The sequence below is a fragment of the Pelobates fuscus genome, chromosome 1 (genome assembly GCF_036172605.1).
Source record: "Pelobates fuscus isolate aPelFus1 chromosome 1, aPelFus1.pri, whole genome shotgun sequence".
NCBI classification, from domain to species: Eukaryota; Metazoa; Chordata; class Amphibia; order Anura; family Pelobatidae; genus Pelobates; species Pelobates fuscus.
In genome coordinates this window covers 416,729,163-416,753,345 of record NC_086317.1, presented here as the reverse complement: position 1 = coordinate 416,753,345, position 24,183 = coordinate 416,729,163, and the positions used below count along the sequence as shown (strand labels likewise).

The window sequence follows — 24,183 nt, the reverse complement described above, 5'->3', positions numbered from 1 at the left end:
TGTAGGATAGCATGCCCCACTTACTAATTAGTGGGGTGTTTTTCTAAAAATGTTGTTAATTGTTGATTGCCTGCCTATTAAACAGGTATGTGTCCTACAACTCCTTCATATAACACATAAATTCCTCTTAACCCAGTGTTCTCCCCCTAACACCCTCTCACTATTCCGCTACATAAATCTTCTGAACAAAGCAAGCTTATATTTTGTTGATCAGTGATTTATTAGAGATAGAGTGGGCTGTTAATCTGACATAGGTTTGATGCTACAGGACTGTTGTCTATCTTTGTGTACTGGCTAGCCTTATAACCTCTGTGGTATCACCCTGCTGCGTGCAACATTGTAACTCTAGTAGTATACATGGCAAGATGTCTTTGCTGAGTACTTAGACAGGCACCATGTCTTTTTATTTCCCTTCAATATCTTGCAAGACCACACAGGAAATAAAAATTAAAATCGGAAAATTTTAAATTAAATTTAAATCCAACCAGTGGATATAAATGTTATCCAATTGTTAATAATAGATAAAAGGTGAAAGAAAAGGCATCCCGCTGTACAAGCATTAACTGACATGATTTAATTTTCACTCATCACTACCAAACTAAATGGGTTCATTGCTGCAAATATTTTTTTTCCCCCCCTAATATTACTCATGACAAATTTTCCTTCTAACTCAGCGGTTCCCAAATTGTGTGCCGTGGTGTCCCACAGGTGTCTATATTACATACAAACACACTCCTGCATTCAAACTCCAAAAGTTATACAAATACACCCATTCACTCAAACACAAATACTTCCCTCAAATGACAAATGTACATCCGCATTTGAAAGTGAACATTACATTCAAACACACCCCTGAAATCAAACACACACATTACATACAAACACACCCCTGTATTAAAACACAATAACTATATGCAAGCACCCCTTCAAGCATTTACACTATACATTACACCAGCGGTTCCCAAACTGTGTGCTGCAGCGCACAGGGGTGCCGGGGAATGTTTTGATGATGCTATGAATATAGCACCGAGGAAACATTACTGCTCAACAGGGACCTGGTTGAGTGCAGCGGTCCTTTAAGACCACGACCAGGCCCCTGTAATGTCGGCCAGCTGGGAGGAAGTGACAGCTTGTCACTTCCTCCCAGCGTCATGCAGAGAGACGGTGTGGGAGGGAGAGGAGGCAGCAACAGCGTGAGGGGAGAGGAGCACAAAGAGCTCCAGACCCCTTCACTCCCCCCAGCCAGACCAGGAGTCCAAGCCACCCATAAGGACACACAAGGTAAGCTAACAGGAGGGTGGCTGGAGATATAAAAAAAATCACTTGTGTGTGAGTGTTTGTATGAGTTTGAGTGTGTGTGTGAGTGTGTGTATTAGTGTAAGTTTGTATATTAGTGTAAGTATGAGTGTGTGTATGTGTATGAGTGTGTGTATGTGTTTGAGTGTTTAAATGTGTGTGAGTGTGTGTGTATGTGTATGTACATATGTGTATGGGTGTGTGTATGTGTATGAGTGTTTGTATGTGTGTGAGTGTATGTATGTTTGAGTGTGTGTGTACCCCTGTATTAAAACACAATAACTATATACAAGCATCCCTTCAAACATAAACACTGTACATTACACTATAGCGCCAGTAAATACTGCAGCGCTATACAACTTAGAAATTTTGACTTGGGGTGCCTTGGAAAAGTATTGAAATATTAAGGGTGCCTTGAACCTAAAAAGCTTGGAAACCACTGTTCTAGCCTATCCTGATACCAGCGGTAGACAACCTTTGGCACTCCAGGTGTTGTGGACCACATCTCCCCTGATGCTTTAACAGCATTATGGCGTGAGAGCATAATAGATGTAGTCCACAACATCTGGAGTGCCGAAGGTTGCCAAACCCTGCCCTATAATGTCCTCTTTTTTTCTAACAGTTCTTAATGCATTGACAATGCTCTAATCCAGTTTCTCTCACTCTAATCATTTCAATAGATGCACTGATGTGTCATTTGGTGGAAGCCATGTTCAAAATAAAACTCGTTTGATTTAAAGGCAATTCTTGCTGTTATTCACTGTAACCAACACATTGTTTAGCATGAGGGCTGGATGGTGTATTGGAAATGTAGTTCATCATAAGCCTTTCCAGTAATAAGAGTAGCCACCAGAATGATGGAGTTGTGTAAACATTTAAGTACATATGTATATGTATCCATTTTTAGGGTTCGGTCCCATTCTTAGTTAGCGCAACCTGTGGAACAACGGTTTTTGGTGCTTTTGATCCTCTTCAAAGTGTTGCTGATGTGTGCAAGCGACACGGGGTATGGCTCCATATTGATGTAAGTAATAACATAAATATACTAACTTTCACACTAACTGATACAACTTCTAGAATCTGTACACATTCTGTATGCAAACAGTGGACATGTCAACAATCAGAAGAATGACTTGTTTAAAAATCTTGTGCAAATAATTTTTATACAACAGAAATGATAAATTAGTGGCTCTATATCTTGGGGGCATAACCTAAATCAGGGGTGTCCAAAAGGTAGTTCCCCAGATGTTTTAGAACCACAACTCCCATGAAGCTTTGTATGCCTTTGCATGCCATTAGACTGATAAAGAATCATGGAAGCTGTAGTTTTTAAACATCTGGGGTTCTACCTTTTTGGCACCCCTGACCTAAATGACTAGTAGTAACATATACTATTCCCCCTCTACTTGAATGTAAAAAGGCACTGAAAGGGATTAATACACTGGACAAAATTATAAATGCAACATTTATGTTTTTGCCCCCATTTTTTATGAGCTGAAACCAAAGATCTAAGTCTTATTCTATGTACACAAAAGGCCTATTTCTCTGAAATATTGTTCACAAATTTGTCTAAATCTGTGTTAGTGAGCACTTCTCCTTTGCCGAGATAATCCATCCACCTCACAGATGCTGATTAGACAGCATGATTATTAGACATGTGCAATTTGTTTCGTTCCGAATGCAATTTTGGACGAATTTCGGAAATTCAGACATTCAGATGCTTCCAAAGTGCCGAATTTCCGAAGTGCCGAATTTTGGAATGCCGAACCGAATTGCCGAAGTTCCATATTTATGAATGCGAACCGAATTGCCAAAGTGCCGATTTTTGGAAGTGCCGAAGTCCTGAAAAACAGGAGAGGGTTGGGGTTAGGGGTCGGGGTAGGGGAGGATTAGGGTAGGGTTAGTGGTTGGGGTAGATGAAGGGTTAGGTTTAAAGGTAGTGTTAAGGGTTAGTGGTTGGGGTAGGGTTAGGGGTTAACCCTACCCTAACCCTACACTTACCCAAAGTCCTGAAGTTCCGAAGTGCCGAACTGAACCGAAGTGCCGAAGTACTAAAGTCCCGAATTTCAGAATGCCGAGCCAAACCGAATATTTTTCCCATGCTGGCCGCAATAATAGGCCACTCTAAAATGTGCAGTTTTAGCACACAGCACAATGCCACAGATGTCACAAGTTTTGACGGAGCGTGCAATTGGCATGCTGACTGCAGGAATGTTCACCAGGGCTGTTGCCTGTGAATTGAATGTTCATTTCTCTACCATAAGCAGTCTCCAAAGGCATTTCAGAGAATTTGGCAGTACATCCAATCGGTCTCACAACCGCAGACCACACCAGCCCAGGACCTCCACATCCAGCATCTTCACCTCCAAGATCGTCTGAGACCAGCCGGACAGCTGCTGCAACAATCGGTTTGCATAACCAAAGAATGTTTGCACAAACTGTCAGAAACCGTCTCAGGAAAGCTCATCTGCATGCTCGTCGTCCTCATCGGGGTGTCGATCTGACTGCAGTTCGTCATCATAACTGACTTGAGTGGGCAAATGCTCACAGTCGATGGTGTCTGGAACTTTGGAGAGGTGTTCTTTTCACGGATTAATTCTGGTTTTCACTGTACAGGGCAGATGGCAGACAGTGTGTATGTCGTTGTGTGGGTGAGCGGTTTGCTGATGTCCACATTGTTTTGCGAGTGGCCCATGGTGGCGGTGGGGTTGTGGTATGGGCAGGCAACGAACACAGGTACATTTTATTGATGGCATTTTGAATGCACAGAGATACCTAAAGGCCATTGTTGTGCCATTCATCCACTACCATTACCTTATGTTGCAGCATGACAATGCACGGCCCCATGTTGCAAGGATCTGTCCACAGTTCCTGGAAGTTGAAAACATCCCAGTTCTTGCATGGCCAGCAAACTCACCGGACTTGTCACCCATTGAGCATGTTTGGGATGCTCTGGATCGGTGTATACGACATTGTATTCCAGGTCCTGCCAATATCCAGCAACTTCGCACATTGAAGAGGAGTGGACCAACATTCCACAGTCCACAATCAACAACCTGATCAACTCTATGCGAAGGAGATGTGTTGCACTGTGTGAGGCAAATGGTGGTCACACCAGATACTGACTGGTTTACGAACCCCTCCCCCACCCCCGAACCTCTCATTACAGTAAAACTGCACATTTTAGAGTGGCCTTTTATTGTAGCCAGCCTAAGGCACACAAGTGCAATAATCATGCTGTCTAATCAGCATCTTGATATGCCACACCTGTGAGGTAGATGGATTATCTCGGCAAAGGAGAAGTGTTCACTAACACAGATTTAGACAGATTTGTGAACAATATTTGAGAGAAATAGGCCTTTTGTGTAAATAAAAAAAAGTCTTAGATCTTTGAGTTCAGCTCCTGAAAAATGGGGGCAAAAACAAAAGTGTTGCGTTTATAATTTTGTTCAGTGTGTGTGTGTGTATATATATATATATATATATATATATATATATATATATATATATATATATATATATATATAACAGAAACAAAGGAAAATTCATTGAGATTACAAAACACACAGGTGACTAAGTAAAACAAATTGAGGTTCTGTCAGGCTATATGTAGATTGCAGGTTTGGAGCGACTGGGTGCATTGAATTAGATGAGTAGTTCGTGTTTGCAGAATTGAGGTAACTTACGGGGCACTTTGTCTTTTGCCTTCAAAAGATATGATAGCTGTTTGTAGCAGTAATGATAGATTGATGCATTATGAGATCAAGGTATGAGCTAGCCTTTTAATAACAATATATACAGATAAGGGACAGAGTGATACTAGAAATACCAGATATATAGGCCACAGAGTATTTTTTAAATCTGACTTACAGGCAGGGAGGCTGACTTATTAGCTTCTTTTTTTTTTTCCCAAGGGTGAATAGCTGCACATGATAAATCTGTGCTATACATGTTAATGTAACCAGGCATGTTTATAACACAATGACTGCTGCAACTACCACTAGGTGTCACTCTACTGTTATATTGTAACATTATATTGCAACATTGTCGCTTTCTGTTTTTGGCAAACTGATTGTATGTATTTGTTGCGTTTTATTATTATTATTATTATTATTATTATTATTATTATTATTATTATGTTATTTATATAGCGCCATCAAATTCAAATGCCATCAAATTCCGCAACGCTTTACAATGGGTGGACGAACAGACATGAAGTTGTAACCAGACAAGTTGGACACACAGGAACAGAGGGGTTGAGGGCCCTGCTCAATGAGCTTACATGCTAGAGGGAGTGGGGTAAAATGACACAAAAAGGTAAGGATAGTATTAGACTAGTGACAGTTGCAGAAGAGGAATCAGTTGGGAGCTATTAACAGTTTAATTGATACGCTTTTTTGAAGAAGTGGGTTTTTAATGATTTTTTGAAGGAGTGGAGACTGGGTGAGCATCTAACTGAGGAGGGAAGTGAGTTCCACAGGAACGGTGCAGCCCTCGAGAAATCTTGAAGGCGAGCATCAGAGGTGGGAGTACGGACAGAAGATAGACGTAAGTCTTCAGCAGATAGTAAGGGCCTAGACTGTCATGGAGTTGACTAAACCGGATAGCTAGCACCTGCTTTAGGTATTACAACCTATTTAATAGTTTTTCTCTCTCAAGGTGAAGTTTATAGTTTTTTTTCACATAGTCCCCCATGTGAGTTATATATTATATCAATAAAGTTTCCTTGGTATGTTTTATTTTGATTTTTTAAAAATTATATTCCTTGTCAGTCTGTCTCTTTTTATATTAAAAGTAGAGGGGAATACTAAATGTGACTGTGCAAATTCAGGATAGTCGCCATGTCACAGAAAGGTATGGGTAAAGAGTTTACATAAACAAAAATAAAAACAAAATACAGAAATTAGTAGAAAATAATAAATAAGACACCAGGGTAAGGTAAATTAGGAATTTTGCAAGGTTATCTAAGGTTACCTTTTAACAGTTGTAGCCGAAAATTAAAATATATATATTTTTTCTCTATATTTGCTTCCTCTATACATCTGGAAGGCTGCTTGGGGAGGTAGTGCCCTTCTTTCCAATAAGCACAGGCATCTCCTAAATGGCATTGACAGGTCAGTGATATCCCTAATTACATAAAGGTATAAAGTTTATTACTGAGAATGTTAAAATCATGTGTATATAACTTTAAGTAATGGACAATGAAGAAAGTATTGAGTGTTGTTGGGGGAAAAAAAAGGAAATTATGTAATTTACTGGAAGCATTAAGTTGTGCACATGGCAGCAAGTTGGATTGATTGATATGAAGAGTTGTAAAACTACTCTCTAAGGTTTGCCCCTTTTTGTTGTGCGCCAAGCGTCTCTGAAGAATATGAAATGCACAATATTGTAGGAGTGTGCCCTTTAGAGGTGGCAACCCAGCTTCTGTCATCAAGACCAACATTTTTCCCCTGTACAAATTATTGAACCGAGTCCTAGATTTTCATGAATTTGTTGGACAATATGAGCTTTATAAACATCACTAACTACACTTGACTTCTTAGAAAGTAGTTGTAACATATTTGTTTTAATAGAGATGCTGTGAAAAAAGAACTAGGTAACTTAGGAGCTGATGGAAGCTTTAACTTGGAACACAAACGTATGGTGTTGCAGGTGTTTTAATGAATGTGCACCTACGAATCTCAGTTTAAGTTTTTCTGTTAGATGGTGGAGCATAATAAAGTAGCTGTTGTTTGATGAAGATCTAAAATCTTACTGCCTGTTTTTTTATCAGCACTATCAGTTTCTGTAAAAAACAACCTGGTGGGTGTGCATGCACCTTATCTCACTTAGTTGGCAACGGACGTACAACTCTGGGTAAGAATCTAAAGGATGGAAATATTCCTTCAATTGGAGATATTTTATGTCCAAACAGACATGCCACTCTATTGGATACTATAATACACTCGCATCTTTAATCAAAATCAGTTATATCCAATTGGGATAACAGAAAACTGACTGACTTTGAGAGTACTTGCTCGACCCCATATGCCATTGAGAGACCACTCTTGAAACCCTATATCTTAGTTCAGTAGAGTTCTGCCTCTGATACCCCAGCTCCCTTTCAAAGGGCCTGGACATCAGTTCTCCATATACATCTCTCACCCAGAGACTGGTAATTTATTTTCCAGAGAGGCATGTCAGCTCTAGTGAGCATGTCTAAAAGGGTAACTAGGTGGTACAGGATCCCAGCCATCCTCCACTCTTCTTTTCCTTGTCTCAGCAATAGTTAATACTCTCACTCCTTTTCACACTGACTCCTAGCCAAATTCTTACAGGATGGTCCAATTCCTTTTCTAACCAAAATAAACAGAGACTTATCTAGTTACTTCTGGGGATGGCAAACACCTACAATGCCAGTGCTCTGAAAAAAAAAATCCTGGCAGTGGAGCAGTGGGTGATAAAAAACTAGAGAAATAGAAGAGTGGCATTGGGCAGTAGAAGGAAACAAAGGGACCCTTGTACATGGAACCCTTGTATAGGATACTAGCAGGGGGCGGAACCAAACAACTGACCTGAGCGGATGCACGATTGATGAACTCCGGGCTAATCTACCATAACCCGGCGACAATAACCAATTTGCGAGCCTCCATACTGCAGCCCCATAGCCCCTAATGAGCATGGGCAGTAAAACCAAGAAACTGAAACCCGAGACACAAAAGCCAGGTATGAATATATGTGATCTTCTCCGCCAAGCACATGGCGCATATGGGTCCAAGATGGCCGCCGATCTAGGGGATTTCTATGATGACTCGTACGAGCTGTCCCCAGACGAAAATAGAGGCGGATTGAGACCGTCCCCACAGCCTCAACCCAAGCACAAGACCGGCGGCTCCAGACCAGTGACGGCAGACATGCTGGGGACCCTCCAGAGGTCCATACAGGCAGATGTGGCCCTGCACCACACTGACATCACAGGACTGTTAGGCCGCATAGGCGCAGTGGAGGTCACTTCTGAGCAGCACACTCAAACCATAGCGCAGCTCCAGCATGACATCCAAATGCTTACAAAACGTCAAGCAGACTCTGATCTGCGTTTTGCCATACTTGAGACGCCGCAATAATTTGAAAATACTGGGAATGCCGGAGGGCAGTGCTCCCACATCTCATCCGGCGGCTTGCGGCTCATCTACTGGAGCCCAAGCAGTCTGGAAATTTAAACCTGGATGTCATATTCCGGGCTCCGAAACCCAAGAAAGCGCCTGGGTCGGCACCCAGAGACCTGATAGTGCGGTTTCGCAACGTAGCAGATATGACACTGGTGCAAGCGGCGCTTAAGGGGACTACACCACTCAACTTTGATAACATGGCTCTCTCTTTCTTTGCGGCTCTCTCCGGTAAGACACTACAATGGTGCAAAACGCTACAACCTCTCACAGCCCTGCTCCGCAGCCACGGCAAAGAATACCGCTGGAGATCTCCACGGGCCTTACAAATAAGACAAGGAGACGCAGTATACTCCATCACGGATATCTCCGAAGCAACCACACTCCTCACCAAACTGGGCCTACTAGGGGGTCATTAATTCCAAGGAAAACCATGCCTGCGACAGCCGCTACAGCAACTACCTGAAATGGTGAAGTAGGCACCAGGAACTTACCTCCTCTAATGCATGGGACTCACTCACACTGCGGTTCGAAGTTGGTTAGACTGTTCTTTCTGGACCTTTCTCCCTTTTAATTTTTATTTTTAGTAGCCCACCTGCCCGCACCACAGGTCAGACACACCCAGTTTCTACCTGGCCCTAAGTCAGGCCCTGCCATCTTTCCCTCCCCCCTCACCTCTGACATTATAGACCCCAGAGTTTCAGAGTTTGGTTACCTCGGTGTGATGGAGGTGTAGTTATAGCCCAAGCCACAACTTGCCGTCTCCTGCTACACGTATATGGTGCACTACTGTCAACACCCAGGCGGCAGAAATCGCTGTCCCCACCCTATGATTCAAGCATATTATAAGGTTGGTCCTCGCTCTTGCATACCTAATTTTTTCATATGACTTAGAATTGATAAGTACCTGCGTATGTTTATTTCTTACCTTTTTACAAAAATGTGCATGTACATTATGTTCCACAACGTTAGAACAAATGGCATGACAACAAACGTTTGATTTGTTATACCCTGCTGCACACAAAAAAAAAAGAATAATAAAGAAAAAAGAATACTGGCCCCAAGCTGTGAGGTCTTTTCTTTGACCTCATAAATCAGCAACGGGTTCCTCCCGAATGCACCAATGAGAGTAGCTACTGATTTCTACGATACTTACTCCTAGAGGGGTTGGCACAACAAAGTCTAATGTCTGCCCCCATCACAATTCTAGGCAACCGAGATGCTTACAAAATTATATTAAATTCAGTGATTGAATGCAATGATGGCCATTACCGCAGTTGGCGTCTTTCTCTTCTCTTCTCCTCCTAGCTAGGCTTTCTCCACTCTTGTTAGTTGTTAAAAACTGAATGTTTTAATGCAAATCTGATTACCCTAATATGCTATTATGTATCAGAATGTAATACTTATGTCTGATGTATCTCTCCATGTAAAAGCTCAATTTAAAAAAAGTTACAAAAAGTTGGTCATAATTTTCTGTGAATGCCACTACTTATAGTGTGCTATCTAAAATAATTGAATAATTTTGATTCTATAGAACAAGTGACATTAGATTTCGCTCTGGATAATAACTTTAATGATGTTCAATCAACTAACAGGTTTATCAAAAGAAAACAGATTGCCACCGATAGTCTTCACTGATTAGCTTTTGCTTTCTTATATAGTTTTATCACAGGGACGAAATATTTGATGCTTTATTCACTAAACAGTAACTTGTAGTGAATTGAGAATCCAGTTGATCCATTTAAAGGGACACCATAGTCACTTGAACAACTTTAGCTTAATGAAGCAGTTTTGGTGTATAGAACATGCCCCTGCAGCCTCACTGCTCAATCCTCTGCCATTTAGGAGTTAAGTCCCTTTGTTTATGAACCCTAGTCACACCTCCCTGCATGTGACTTGCACAGCCTTCCATAATCACTTCCTGTAAATAGAGCCCTATTTAGGCTTTCTTTATTGCAAGTTCTGTTTAACCCCTTAAGGACACATGACATGTGTGACATGTCATGATTCCCTTTTATTCCAGAAGTTTTGGTCCTTAAGGGGTTAATTAAGATTTTCTTATCCCCTGCTATGTTAATAGCTTGCTAGACCCTGCAAGAGCCTCCTGTATGTGATTAAAGTTCAATTTAGAGATTGAGATACAATTATTTAAGGTAAAATACATCTGTTTGAAAGTGAAACCAGTTTTTTTTTTCATGCAGGCTCTGTCAATCATAGCCAGGGGAGGTGTGGCTAGGGCTGCATAAACAGAAAAAGTGATTTAACTCCTAAATGACAATGAATTGAGCAGTGAAATTGCAGGGGAATGATCTATACACTAAAACTGCTTTATTTAGCTAAAGTAATTTAGGGTGACTATAGTGCTCCTATAAACCAAAATGCCAAAGTTGAACAATACAGCTGAGTTAGAGAATTTTCCAGTTTTGGGTTCCTCTGCCAATACACAGCTAGTTACTGTTAAATGAACAACAAACTGATGACAGCTTCTGAGGCCTTTGTAAATACAATGTGTTCTCGTTTTAGGGCAGATTCTGTCACATGGAATCCACATAAAATGCTAGGGGTCGGTCTGCAGTGTTCAGCTTTCCTCCTTAAAGACACAACTGTAAGTTGATTTGGTGATAAAAAAAATAGAAGTAGATTAAAACATTTAATCTAAGCGTGTTATTTGAAAAGATTATACAATGTAAAATACATATTCAGAATTTGAGGGACTACAGGATAATGTTGTTGTAAAATATGTAATGCAACTAGGGTGGTACATTATAGGGACCTTCTTGGAACCATAATCATTTCAGCTTTAAGAGCGTCTTAAATGGACCCTACTAGGAATCATAAACACAGGTCACATCTACAGCCTGGTCTTCCAGTGCTAACTTATAGGGACTCATAGGCACTGCTCATCTGGGTAGAGTGCTTGTCCATGTCTAAGTGGTGTTTCTGCTCCATGAGACTGAGCATGCCCAACCCCAAACAGACAAAGGGACAATATGGTCATGGTCGTTTTGCACCTAGCAAAGCCCATGAGTACAAAAAATACAATTGTTATATTATGTTACTAAGTTCTATTATTTTAAACATGTCCTATCCATTAAGAAAAGTGCAATGGTAATCCTGCGTCTTTGTATAGTCAAAGGTGGACTAAAATTGTATAAATTACAACTTACAAAGGCATGTGATCTAAATACCATTGGCTGTTTGTCTTCTTGGTCTTTTCCATGGTTTCTTGGGCATAATAGTATAAAGTATATGATTTAGGTAAGCTTTAATGTTCCATTCAAACCCAAAGTGATATACTGTTGAAAATCTAGATCATTCTGGTCTTGAATGTCTGTTGACTGTTCTTGGGTAAGATGTAAGGGTGGTGATAAGGTCATTCAACCATGCCAAATACTATAGCTAAAAATAAATGGCCTTACAGTGAAATCTTTCCTATAGGGATTGCTAAAACAATGCCATGCAGCCAATGCTACTTATCTATTCCAAACCGACAAATTCTACAGTGTGAAATACGATACAGGAGACAAATCCATTCAATGTGGTCAAAGGGTGGATTGTTTGAAACTTTGGCTGATGTGGAAGGCGCTTGGATCTGAAGGGCTAGAGAGACGAGTGGATGACGCATTGGCACATACAAGGTTTGTCATACCCACCAAAGGACAAGAATGTATGAGACAACAGAAAATATTATCTTAACTGCTGTTTCAGTGTTTGTCATTTTCTGCCAGACTTGCTGAAAGGAATCTGATAAACTTCTACCAGCTACCAGGAATTTCCAAATAAGAAATTTCATGATTCCTATAATTTTCTATTACAGTAACCTACATAAATGGCAGCGCAAGCTTGCAATGAGACCCAGTGCAGGAATATTTCTGAACTCTCTCTCTTTTCTCTTTTTATATTGCCCCAGGCCATACACAAGAAATAGATGGTTTAGACACGTGCTATCACATAATTAGTTCCCGAGCAGGTCCAATTATATTTTGCACTGAAAATCTACTTTTAAAAAAGTTTAATTTTCAATTGTATCTTACAGCACAGTGTGTTTACTTTAAATGTTAACATGAACAGCGCAATAAAAAGTAACAGTGTACCACAAATAGTGTTACTACAATAAAAAAGAGGTGTATACCCTATGGAGGTTCCTGGGTATTCCCTAGGAAAAATCAGACATATAATCTCATAAGGCAATATAGCTAGTAAAATAAGTGAATATATATAAAAAAACACGTGTAGATATCACACTCACATTTTCCAGAGCCTGTATGCAAAACTGGCTCAGGTAAGTAGAGTGTGATATGTAGAATGACCTCCCAAGGTCTCACATGATCTTATTTGTAGGAGCTTTCACTCTCAGGATAAAATATCAGAGAGAGGCACCAGTTGTAAGATAAAAGATTACCTTTTATTACATAATAAATATAAAAATCTTACATTCTATTTGATATGGTGCCATAGAAAGTCTTCAGTCTTAGCACAACGCGTTTTGACACAATCTGCGTCTTCCTCAGGTGGAGTATACTTGGTACTGTACCCATCTACTTTTTAAAACGGCGAAATTGGTGCCAAAACTGCTGATTACCCATAAATTGATGTCACATCCGGTTTCGTTGTCCTGATTTTGAAGTCATCTTGATACACCGGAGGTGTACCTTCCTCTTCCGGTTTCCGCCAGGGGGCAGAGGTCATCTATCATGTCACTTCCGATTCCATCCACAAGGTATCGAGGCCATGTTGGTATACCTTATGGGTGTACCGTGTCATTTCCGGGTTCCGCCGGAACAGCTCTATCAGCCATATCTAAGCTGTTAGGCTATCTCATCACTATCGGCATCCGAAATGACGCAACGGCCATCTTAGTTCACCTCCCGGCTCCTTTGTTGCAAATTACAAACTGAAAACTGAGCATTTAGGCTGCAGAGGCATGATCTTTACACCAAACCCACTTAATTGAACTGTTTTGTAGCTTAGCGTTTTCCTTTAACTATCAACATAACATATATAAAGAAACTTTCACTGTTGCACAATTCAATTCAATTTAATTGGTAACTGGTAGTGATGTCGCGAACACGAAATTTTCGGTTCGCGAACCGGCGAACCGGGCGAACCGCCATAGTCTTCAATGGGCAGGCGAATTTTAAAACCCACAGGGACTGTTTCTGGCCACAAAAGTGATGGAAAAGTTGTTTCAAGGGGACTAACACCTTGACTGTGGCATGCCGGAGGGGGATCCATGGCAAAACTCCCATGGAAAATTACACAGTTGATGCAGAGTCTGGTTTTAATCCATAAAGGGCAGAAATCACCTAACATTCCTAAATTGTTTGGAATAACGTGCTTTAAAACATCAGGTATGATGTTGTATCGATCAGGTAGTGTAAGGGTTACGCCCGCTTCACAGTGACAGACCAAACTCCCCGATTAACGCACCGTAAACAACCGCAAACAGTCCATTTGCACAACCGCAAACTCCATTTGCACATGTTTTAGTGCAAACTAGTCTAACTACTAATATAGTTGAAACATGCTACTTTTATTCATGCCATACAACCATGCAGGCCAGACTAACAAACATGCCAGGGCCAATCATAGTTAACCACCTCAGATAGTAACATGGCTCCCTCTATATACAGAGTAAACATGGCTCCTCTCTATATACAAAGTAACATGGCTTCCCTCTATATACAGTGTAAACATGGCTCCCTCTATATACAGAATAACATGGCTCCCTCTATAAACAGTGTAAACATGGCTCCTCTCTATATACCGTGTAAACATGGCTCCCCTCTATACAGGGGCGTACCTGGAGCATTTGGCACCCGGGGCGGATCCTTTATTTGGCACCCCCCTCCCCAACTTTGAAATGTAAAAAACAACTGCAATTTTTTTAAATGTATGTTTATGTAGTGTGTGTATAGTGTGTACAGTGTGGGTATATTGTGTGTGCAGTGTGTTCAGTGTGTGTACAGTGTGTGCATAGTGTGTACAGTGTGTGTATAGTGTGTACAGTGTGTGTGCATAGTGTGTGCAGTGTGTGTATAGTGTGTGTATAGTGTGTGCAGTGTGTATAGTGTGTATATAGTGTGTATGCAGTGTGTGTATAGGGTGTATGCAGTGTGTGTCTAGTGTGTGCAGTGTGTGTATAGTGTATGCAGTGTGTGCAGTGTGTGTAGAGTGTGTATAGTGTATGCAGTGTGTGTGCAGTGTGTGCAGTGTGTGTATAGTGTGTGCAGTGTGTGTATAGTGTGTGCAGTGTGTATAGTATGTGCAGTGTGTGTAGTGTGTGTATATTGTGTGCAGTGTGTATGCAGTGTGTGTAGTGTGTGTGTATAGTGTGTGCATAGTGTATGCAGTGTGTACAGTATGTGTATAGTGTGCACAGTGTGTGTTTATAGTGTGTGCAGTGTGTGTATAGTGTGGATATAGTGTGTATGCAGTGTGTGTATAGGGTGTATGCAGTGTGTGTATAGGGTGTATGCAGTGTGTGTATAGTGTATGCAGTGTGTGCAGTGTGTATGCAGTGTGTGTAGAGTGTGTATAGTGTATGCAGTGTGTGTAGAGTGTGTGCAGTGTGTGCATAGTGTATGCAGTGTGTGTATAGTGTGTGTAGTGTGTGTATAGTTAGTGCAGTGTGTGTATAGTGTATGCAGTGTGTGTATAGTGTGTATGCAGTGTGTGTATAGTGTGTATGCAGTGTGTGTAGTGTATGCAGTGTGTGTGCAGTGTGTGCAGTGTGTGTATAGTGTATGCAGTGTGTATGCAGTGTGTGTAGAGTGTGCATAGTGTATGCAATGTGTGTGCATAGTGTATGCAATGTGTGTGCATAGTGTGTGCAATGTGTGGGGGCCCTAAATGAAAATTCCCCCTCCCACATCAAAGGTGACGAGAGCCCCTAGTCACACAACCAAATAAAAAAGCCCCTACCTACCCTAAAAAATAGTGAGGGGGGAATAAAATTACTACCCTGTAAAGTAAAATTCAACTTACTATTTGTAAGGAAACCAAGTTTAACCAAACCGAGTTTGGTAGTTTCCTCCCGGACAGTCAGAGCCTAAGGTAGCGAGAGTCCGGTTCGGTAGTTACAGGAACGAAATCCATACGGAATATAACAGCTGCATAAGATAATTCCCTTGTTACAGTATACGAATTCCAAATAACAGTCAGAGTCCAGGTTCAGGATACAAGCAGAACTAACGTTTATTCACACACATGGCTTTTTATGCAGGTCCCCATGCAAGGGGACATCCCACAGGGAGGAGTAACATTTATCCAATCCCGAACAGTAAAAATATAAAACACACCCAATACAAACAGGCAATTCCCTCCCCTAGTCCTGGAGATAATCAGGTCTGATATAGTAACAACCTAATTATCTCCAGGCTGCAAATTCACTATTTTCCCCAATTTCTGGAACACCCCTTTATACCTGGGGTATCCCCACAAATCCTATGTCCCCTGATAGCCCCGATCCGGGGGACCAACATATCCAAATTTCACCCGGATCGGTTCAGGGGTTCGCAAAAAGTATGGAAGTCCTTTGTGACCGGTTCACTGTGGGTGGACTGCCCAGAATAGTTCCAGAGGTTCGTGTGGTTTTGCCGGTCACTTGAGAAAAAGGGAAAAATGAATAAAAGTACCGAATGAATTCCCCTGGCTCCTAGCAGCGATTGTTCCCCTCATTCGTGTGCATATTTGTACCGAATAGCGCTCTCCTAGCTAATCGGTATCACTAGTTCCAGCGTTCGTATGATGGAGACCGGTGTTTGGGAAGTCGAGTGTCCGATTTTAGTTCCAGACACTCGACGACCAAGTCCCGCTGCCTTTGTTTGACGAAAAAAAGATGGCCGCGGTTTTCTCTGCCACGTGGCGTTCGACAGTACGAACGCTGACCGCACACATAGAGGGTGAAAGTGATGCCGGCTTTGAAGTTAAGTGAGCCAGGTGTGGTCTCTGTTCGGCAGTCCCATCTGCCGAATGAAAAATACACAAAAAAGCAGGAACTATGCAAAAAAAATACCGAACAATATAGTCATTTCTTCACACTGCTCCCCTATAAGTCCATAAGTCGGCATACCCGCCTAGACCCTGTCGGGTTGGCTTGGGGATGTCCGAGAAAAGTAGAGGTTTAGGAGTCCAGTTCGGTCTGGCGTGACAGGCCATCCGCATTACCATTTTGTTTGCCGGGCCGGTACTGCATAGTAAAATTATAAGGTTGAAGAGCTAGGCTCCACCGCAATAGCCTGGGATTGTCTCCAGCTACCCGGTTAAGCCATACCAGGGGGTTGTGGTCAGTCATAAGGGTAAATGCCCGCCCATACAAATAGGGCTGTAGCTTCTTGAGTGCCCACACGAGGGCCAAGCATTCTTTTTCTACGGTGGCATAGCTGACTTCTCGGGGTAACAGTTTACGACTGAGGTATGCCACCGGGTGCTCCATGCCGTCTGTTCCCACTTGGCTTAGCACGGCTCCCAGTCCGAACATGGAGGCATCTGTGTGTACAAGAAATTGTTTAGTGTAGTCGGGTGCTGCCAACACAGGAGCCTCACTCAATGCCGCTTTAAGCTTCTGGAAAGCATCCGTGCACTCTGGGGTCCAGGAAACCTGTTTGGGAAGGGCCTTCTTGGTCAGGTCGGTGAGGGGTTTGGCCAGGGCGCTGTACTCTGGGACAAACTTTCTATAATAACCGGCCGTCCCTAAGAAGGCTAGTACCTGGGTTTTGGTCCGAGGTTGGGGCCAGTTCGCTATGGCCTCTACCTTAGCTGGTTCTGGACGCTGTCTACCGGAGCCCACCCAGTGGCCGAGATACTGCACCTCGGCTAGTCCTACGTGACATTTGTCGGGTTTTAACGTGAGCCCTGCGAGGTGAATTCGTTGGAGTACCCTGGACACATGACCCAGATGGTCTCCCCATGTGCGGCTGTAGACGGCAATGTCATCTAGATACGCGCATGCGAAGTCCTGAAACCCCTCCAGGAGCCTATCGGCCATCCTCTGAAACGTAGCCGGGGCATTCTTCATCCCAAAGGGCATAACCTTGAATTGGTATAGCCCGAAAGGGGTGACGAATGCCGACTTGGGGATGGCCGCAGGCTCCAAGGGGATCTGCCAATAACCTTTGCACAGGTCCAGGGTAGTCAAGTAGTTCCCCCCCGCCATACGGTCTAAGAGCTCATCTATTCTGGGCATGGGGTAGGCGTCTGTTATGGTACGATCGTTAAGCCTCCGATAGTCTACACAGAAGCGCGTGGTGCTAGTACTACCGGGGAGGCCCAAGGACTTTGCGAGGGTTCTATTACCCCTAACTGTAACATATCCCTTAACTCGGTGAGCATACCCTCACGCACTGCTTCCGGGATTCGATATGGTTGTTGCCGCAGTGGCGTCTCTCCCTGGGTTTCCACGCGGTGTACCGCAGCGGAGGTATAGCCGGGGGTGGCTGAAAACATCTCTCGGTATCTCTGCAGCAGTTGCGTGGCCTCACCCTTCTCTAGGGGGTTTAAATTTTGACCCAAGCTTACTTGGTCAATAGTACAGGGGGCGGTGTCTAGTAAATCTGGGAGGGGTAGTCCCTCACTATCTTCCGTGGCGGGGGCACACACGGCGCCCACATCTTCTGTTCTCTCAAAATATGGTTTGAGCATATTCACATGGAAGGCTTTGGTCAGCCTTTCATCTGAGCATTTGCTCACGATGTAGGTAGTCTCGCTAACCCGTTCTACTACCTTGAATGGTCCCTGCCAGGCTGCTTGCAGCTTATCCTTTTTAACTGGTCTCAAAGCCAATACCTTCTGCCCTAATTCCAGCACTCTATCTTGGGCTCCCCTATCGTACCATTTCCTCTGGTCCTCCTGGGCCGTCTGCAGGTTCTCCCGAACCGATGCGGTGAGCGCCCGCAGACGGTCCCGGAACTCCAGGACATACTGGACGATAGGGACTCCCCCCTCATCTGTATTGCCCTCCCAGTGTTCCCGTACGAGCTCCAGTGGGCCCCGAACTTTTCTCCCGTACAGGAGTTCGAAGGGGGAAAACCCAGTGGAGGCCTGGGGCACCTCACGGTAGGCAAACAGAAGGTGGGGAAGGAACTTTTCCCAATTCTTGTGGGACTCCGTAAAGGTTTTTAGCATCTGTTTTAGAGTGCCATTGAAACGTTCACAGAGCCCGTTAGTCTGGGGATGGTACGGGGCGCTGAACAGGGGTTTCACTCCACAGCTCTGCCACAATTGTTGTGTCAGGGTAGCCGTGAACTGAGTTCCCCGATCGGAAAGGATCTCCTGTGGGAAACCTACTCGGGTGAATATTTGAATAAGGGCCTCTGCCACGGTTTCTGCCTCTATATTGGGGAGGGCGACTGCCTCCGGGTATCTAGTGGCGTAGTCGACCACGGTTAGTATGAACTTTTTGCCCGACTGGCTGGGTCGGCTGAGGGGTCCTATTAAATCTACCGCTACTCGGTGAAAGGGCTGTTCTATAATGGGCAATGGGTGAAGTTTGGCCTTCCGAAGGTCTCCCCTTTTCCCTACCCTTTGGCAGACGTCGCACGTCCTGCAATAATACTTGAGGTCCTGGGTGACCCTGGGCCAGAAGAATGTTTGGGTTAACCTGTCCCTTGTCTTTTTAACCCCTAAATGTCCTGCTAGGGGAATGTCATGACTGAGCTTTAACAACTCAGCCCGGAATTTACGGGGTACAATTAACTGTCTTTTGATGACCTGGGTGGCCCCCTGTCCCACCCCCTCGGTCACTCTATACAGCAATCCCTTATACCACTCAAACTTTTCGTGCGGGTTGTTCCCTGGGGTAACGGTCGCTGCCTTCCTATAACCCTCTAATGTGGGGTCGGTACGCTGTTCTTGTTCAAACCCCTGGGGGGTATCCCAGAAGGGACAGGGAGGATCGGGTAAGGGGGGTATTTCGACTCTTACCTGGTTTTCCTCAGAGTGCAGCGGAGCTTCCAGTCTGGCTTGAGCTCGGGTGGTAACCGGGTATGCCTCGGCAGGGGGGTCTCGGGCTAGTTGGGAGGTTAAGCATCCCACATCATTTCCCAACAAAACCTCGGCGGGTAGTTCTTGCATAATCCCAACCTCCAGCTGTTTGGACCCAGAACCCCAATCAACAAGGATATTGGCGGTGGGCAGTTTGTGGATAGCGCCCCCAGCCACCCTCACAGCGACTGTGCGTCCGGTGCGAGCTTGCGCTCTGATCGTGTGAGGTTGCACCACAGTCAAAGTAGCCCCAGAGTCTCTCAGAGCCCGGGCCCCCACGCCATCTACGGTAATCCATTGGCGGTGGTGGTCCCGGTTGTCACCCCCAGCTTGCACTGGGTTGACCTCGTGTAACACACTCCACTGTTCTTCTTGGTTAGGGACACTGGTTGTGCTTTCTTGCTGCACACAATGAGCAGCTGCCTTGGGTTGTTGTGGGGGTTGCCTTTCCCAGCTTCCCCGGTTTAAGCGAGGGCACTGATTCTTATAATGTCCTGGTTGCTTGCAATAATGGCACACTGCAGGGGGTCGAGGTGTGTTTGCTGGGTTCGGTGAGGGGTTACTCATGGAGGGTCTAGGAGGAGTAGGGGTTATTGGAGCGGTGTAGTGAGGCTTAAAAGGTGGTCTGCTCACCCCTTGCTCCTTCCTCCTGTTATCCTGGTACTCATCCGCTAGCCTGGCGGCTTCCTCCACAGTTTTTGGTTTTCTGTCTTTAACCCAGTCTTTTATGTCCTCTGCAGAGTGATTAAAAAACTGCTCCAGTAACATCAGTTGCAAAGCATCCTCCAGGGTGGTTGCTTGGCAGCCCTTCATCCAATTGCGGGCCGCCCGTTGTAGCCGAAACGCCCATTCCGTATGGGAATCTCTCCCAGTCTTCCTCAGATCTCTAAACTTTTTCCGGTATGCCTCCGGAGTTACAGCATATCTGGCCAACAAAATGTCTTTTATTTTTTCATAATTATGTATGTCCCCCTCAGGTACTGCTCGCAGCGCCTCGGCTGCTCTACCTGACAATTTACTGCTAATGACTGCAGCCCATTTCGTGGAGTCTAATCCCTCCAGTGCACATTGGCGTTCAAAGTCTTGCAAGTAACTGTCAATTTCCATCTCATTGTCATTAAAAGATTTAAAGGCTGCATAATTTACCTTCTTTGGTATTTCCCCAGTACTTCCCGGGGAGTGTAGTAAATCTCCCTGTGACGGTCTGTCCCGGTCCTCTCGCTCTTTTTGCGATTGTCTGGCTTGTGCCATGACCTGCAGAACCGCCTCTGTAGTTGGGTTGGGTCCCAACAGACTGAGCATCCATCGGATGTCCTTTTGCATCACGTTTTCTTCCTCTTGATCCATTTCTGTATTGCTGGTATTATCGCTCTGTATTAATTCTGCAATTAACGTGGCTTTTGTCTTGTTACTTGCCACTCTGCCTCGAGCTTCCAGTAAATCCTTTAGTGTGGTTCTTTTAAGTAGCTGGTACTGCTGAGCCATTCATTCCCTTGCTTGGTTTGCAATGTCCATTCGGGATTCGAATCCCTCCGCTTGCCACCAGTTGTAAGGAAACCAAGTTTAACCAAACCGAGTTCGGTAGTTTCCTCCCGGACAGTCAGAGCCTAAGGTAGCGAGAGTCCGGTTCGGTAGTTACAGGAACGAAATCCATATGGAATATAACAGCTGCATAAGATAATTCCCTTGTTACAGCATACGAATTCCAAATAACAGTCAGAGTCCAGGTTCAGGATACAAGCAGAACTAACGTTTATTCACACACATGGCTTTTTATGCAGGTCCCCATGCAAGGGGACATCCCACAGGGAGGAGTAACATTTATCCAATCCCGAACAGTAAAAATATAAAACACACCCAATACAAACAGGCAATTCCCTCCCCTAGTCCTGGAGATAATCAGGTCTGATATAGTAACAACCTAATTATCTCCAGGCTGCAAATTCACTATTTTCCCCAATTTCTGGAACACCCCTTTATACCTGGGGTATCCCCACAAATCCTATGTCCCCTGATAGCCCCGATCCGGGGGACCAACATATCCAAATTTCACCCGGATCGGTTCAGGGGTTCGCAAAAAGTATGGAAGTCCTTTGTGACCGGTTCACTGTGGGTGGACTGCCCAGAATAGTTCCAGAGGTTCGTGTGGTTTTGCCGGTCACTTGAGAAAAAGGGAAAAATGAATAAAAGTACCGAATGAATTCCCCTGGCTCCTAGCAGCGATTGTTCCCCTCATTCGTGTGCATATTTGTACCGAATAGCGCTCTCCTAGCTAATCGGTATCACTAGTTCCAGCGTTCGTATGATGGAGACCGGTGTTTGGGAAGGCGAGTGTCCGATTTTAGTTCCAGACACTCGACGACCAAGTCCCGCTGCCTTTGTTTGACGAAAAAAAGATGGCCGCGGTTTTCTCTGCCACGTGGCGTTCGACAGTACGAACGCTGACCGCACACATAGAGGGTGAAAGTGATGCCGGCTTTGAAGTTAAGTGAGCCAGGGGTGGTCTCTGTTCGGCAGTCCCATCTGCCGAATGAAAAATACACAAAAAAGCAGGAACTATGCAAAAAAAATACCGAACAATATAGTCATTTCTTCACACTATTCAACGTCTTCTTTTTTTCTAAAATCTTCATTTTTCAGCCCCAAAAAAGGCCAAATAAAAAGCCATCATACCCGTCAAACTTTAAAATAAAATAAAAAACCCGAGCGCAAAAAAAAATTAATCCATCTTCACCCATGGAGTGCTCCGTGTCAGTGTTTATCAGGGATCCTTAGGATAGGTGTCAATCCATATCTGCCAAGTGACCCTTTGTAGGGGGAACAGTCCCTATTCTGCTCTGTGTCAGTGTCTGGAGGGAGTATCTGCAGTAACACAGAGTGTCTGGGGGGAGTATCTGCAGTAACACAGGGTGTCTGGAGGGAGTATCTGCAGTAACACATGGTGTCTGGAGGGAGTATCTGCAGTAATACAGAGTGTCTGGGGGGAGTATCTGCTTGTAACATTTATATGCACTAAAAAAAAATAATTAAAAAATAATAATAAATTGAAAAAAAAATGGTTGCAGCTTCAGAATTAATCTAAAATGGATGCTGTCCAGTAGGTGGGAGGGTCTGCTAGGGAGGGTGTGCTGCTGATTGGCTGTAATGTGTCTGCTGACTGTGAGGTACAGGGTCAAAGTTTACTCAATGATGACGAATAGGGGGCGGACCGAACACCGCATGTGTTCGCCCACGGTGGCGGACACGAACATGCTATGTTCGCCAGGAACTATTCGCCTGCGAACCGTTCGGGACATCACTAGTAACTGGCACTCTTTAAGTTTTCATTACTCACAACATATTAATCACTAAACACAAGGTAAGCCTTTACTCAGACAGGGTTATTCACTAAAGTGAGAACTGCTGGGAATTCAAAGTGAATTTGAAAGTTTAACCAAAATAGCCAATTAAATAAAAAACAAACAAACATCCAAGTCACTTCTGTTTTAAATTTGGCTATTTTGGCCTTAAATTTGAAATTCACTTCAATTTCTCAGCAATTCTTACTTTTCAAAAAAGTAAAGTATCCATTTCATCTAAAAGCTATTTAAAGTTGCGCTTTAAACGTTAGCTGGTACTATAATCTTAATCTGAGCAGCTGTCTCACTAAATACCTCCACCTTTTTTCAGGTTTTCTTTTAATATCTTTTCTCAATAGTTTATTTTATGTTTGCATTCAAATTCAGGGCCATGCATCTAAGCATCAGAAAAAAGTAAATCTAAAACTTGGAATAATCCATTAAAGAGACACTATAGACATCAAAACAAATTTAGCTTAATGGAGAGGTTTTGATGTATAGATCATGCCTCTGCAGTCTCACTGTTCCATTCTGTGCCATGTAGACTTTAAGTTACCTTGTTTAAACAGCCCTAGTCACACCTCCCTGCATGTGACTTGCACAGCCTTCCTAAACACTTCCTGAAAAGAGAGATCTAATGTTTAAACTTCCTTTAGTAAATATGTTGACAAATTAACACATTTTCCTGATGTGAAGCATATAGTTTATTTCAAGGACTTTGCATAAATATAATTGGGATTATCAAAAGGGAATCAGCTTTTTTTTTTAGGCACAATGTCTGTCAGTTCCCCATAATTCTAATTTTAGTTAAAAATAAATAAATAAATAAATATATATATATATATATATATATATATACACACACACACACATCTCAATGTCTTATATAGTACTTTTTCAATATTCTCGTTTCACCTCTATTGGATCAATTTATATACATGCATATATGCAACTATATATGTGCATGCCCTACTCGCTGTTTTCTTGTTTGTTTTTTCTTTTCAACTAGCTTATTTACTCTCCTCTGTTTATTTACCTTTTCTGGCTATTCTCAGCCAATCTGCACATTTCACTTTCAGGCACATCTGATATTTATGACACCCCCCTCCCCCTCCCTCCTCTTCTCTAACATCAGTTGTTTTAAGTGTTAAACTATCAGATTGATCAGTATTGCTTCAGACCTGAGGAAGACCGGAAACCACCTGAAAGCTTGTCTTTCAAATATTATGTTAGTCTAATAAAAAATGTAACGTGAGCCCTGCGAGGTGAATTCGTTGGAGTACCCTGGACACATGACCCAGATGGTCTCCCCATGTGCGGCTGTAGACGGCAATGTCATCTAGATACGCGCATGCGAAGTCCTGAAACCCCTCCAGGAGCCTATCGGCCATCCTCTGAAACGTAGCCGGGGCATTCTTCAT

The 24,183-nt window shown here is 43.4% G+C and overlaps 1 protein-coding gene across 1 annotated transcript in view; it reads left to right on the top strand.

Annotated features, from left to right (window-relative positions):
* The window catches only part of CSAD (cysteine sulfinic acid decarboxylase), a 92,381-nt gene that overhangs the window by 33,185 nt on the left and 35,013 nt on the right, over window positions 1-24,183 (top strand). The window contains exons 9-12 of the mRNA XM_063444825.1: window positions 2,204-2,320; window positions 6,346-6,410; window positions 10,965-11,046; window positions 11,880-12,079. Coding sequence (XP_063300895.1) covers window positions 2,204-2,320; window positions 6,346-6,410; window positions 10,965-11,046; window positions 11,880-12,079 — 464 coding nt within the window. The remainder of the gene's footprint in view (window positions 1-2,203; window positions 2,321-6,345; window positions 6,411-10,964; window positions 11,047-11,879; window positions 12,080-24,183) is intronic.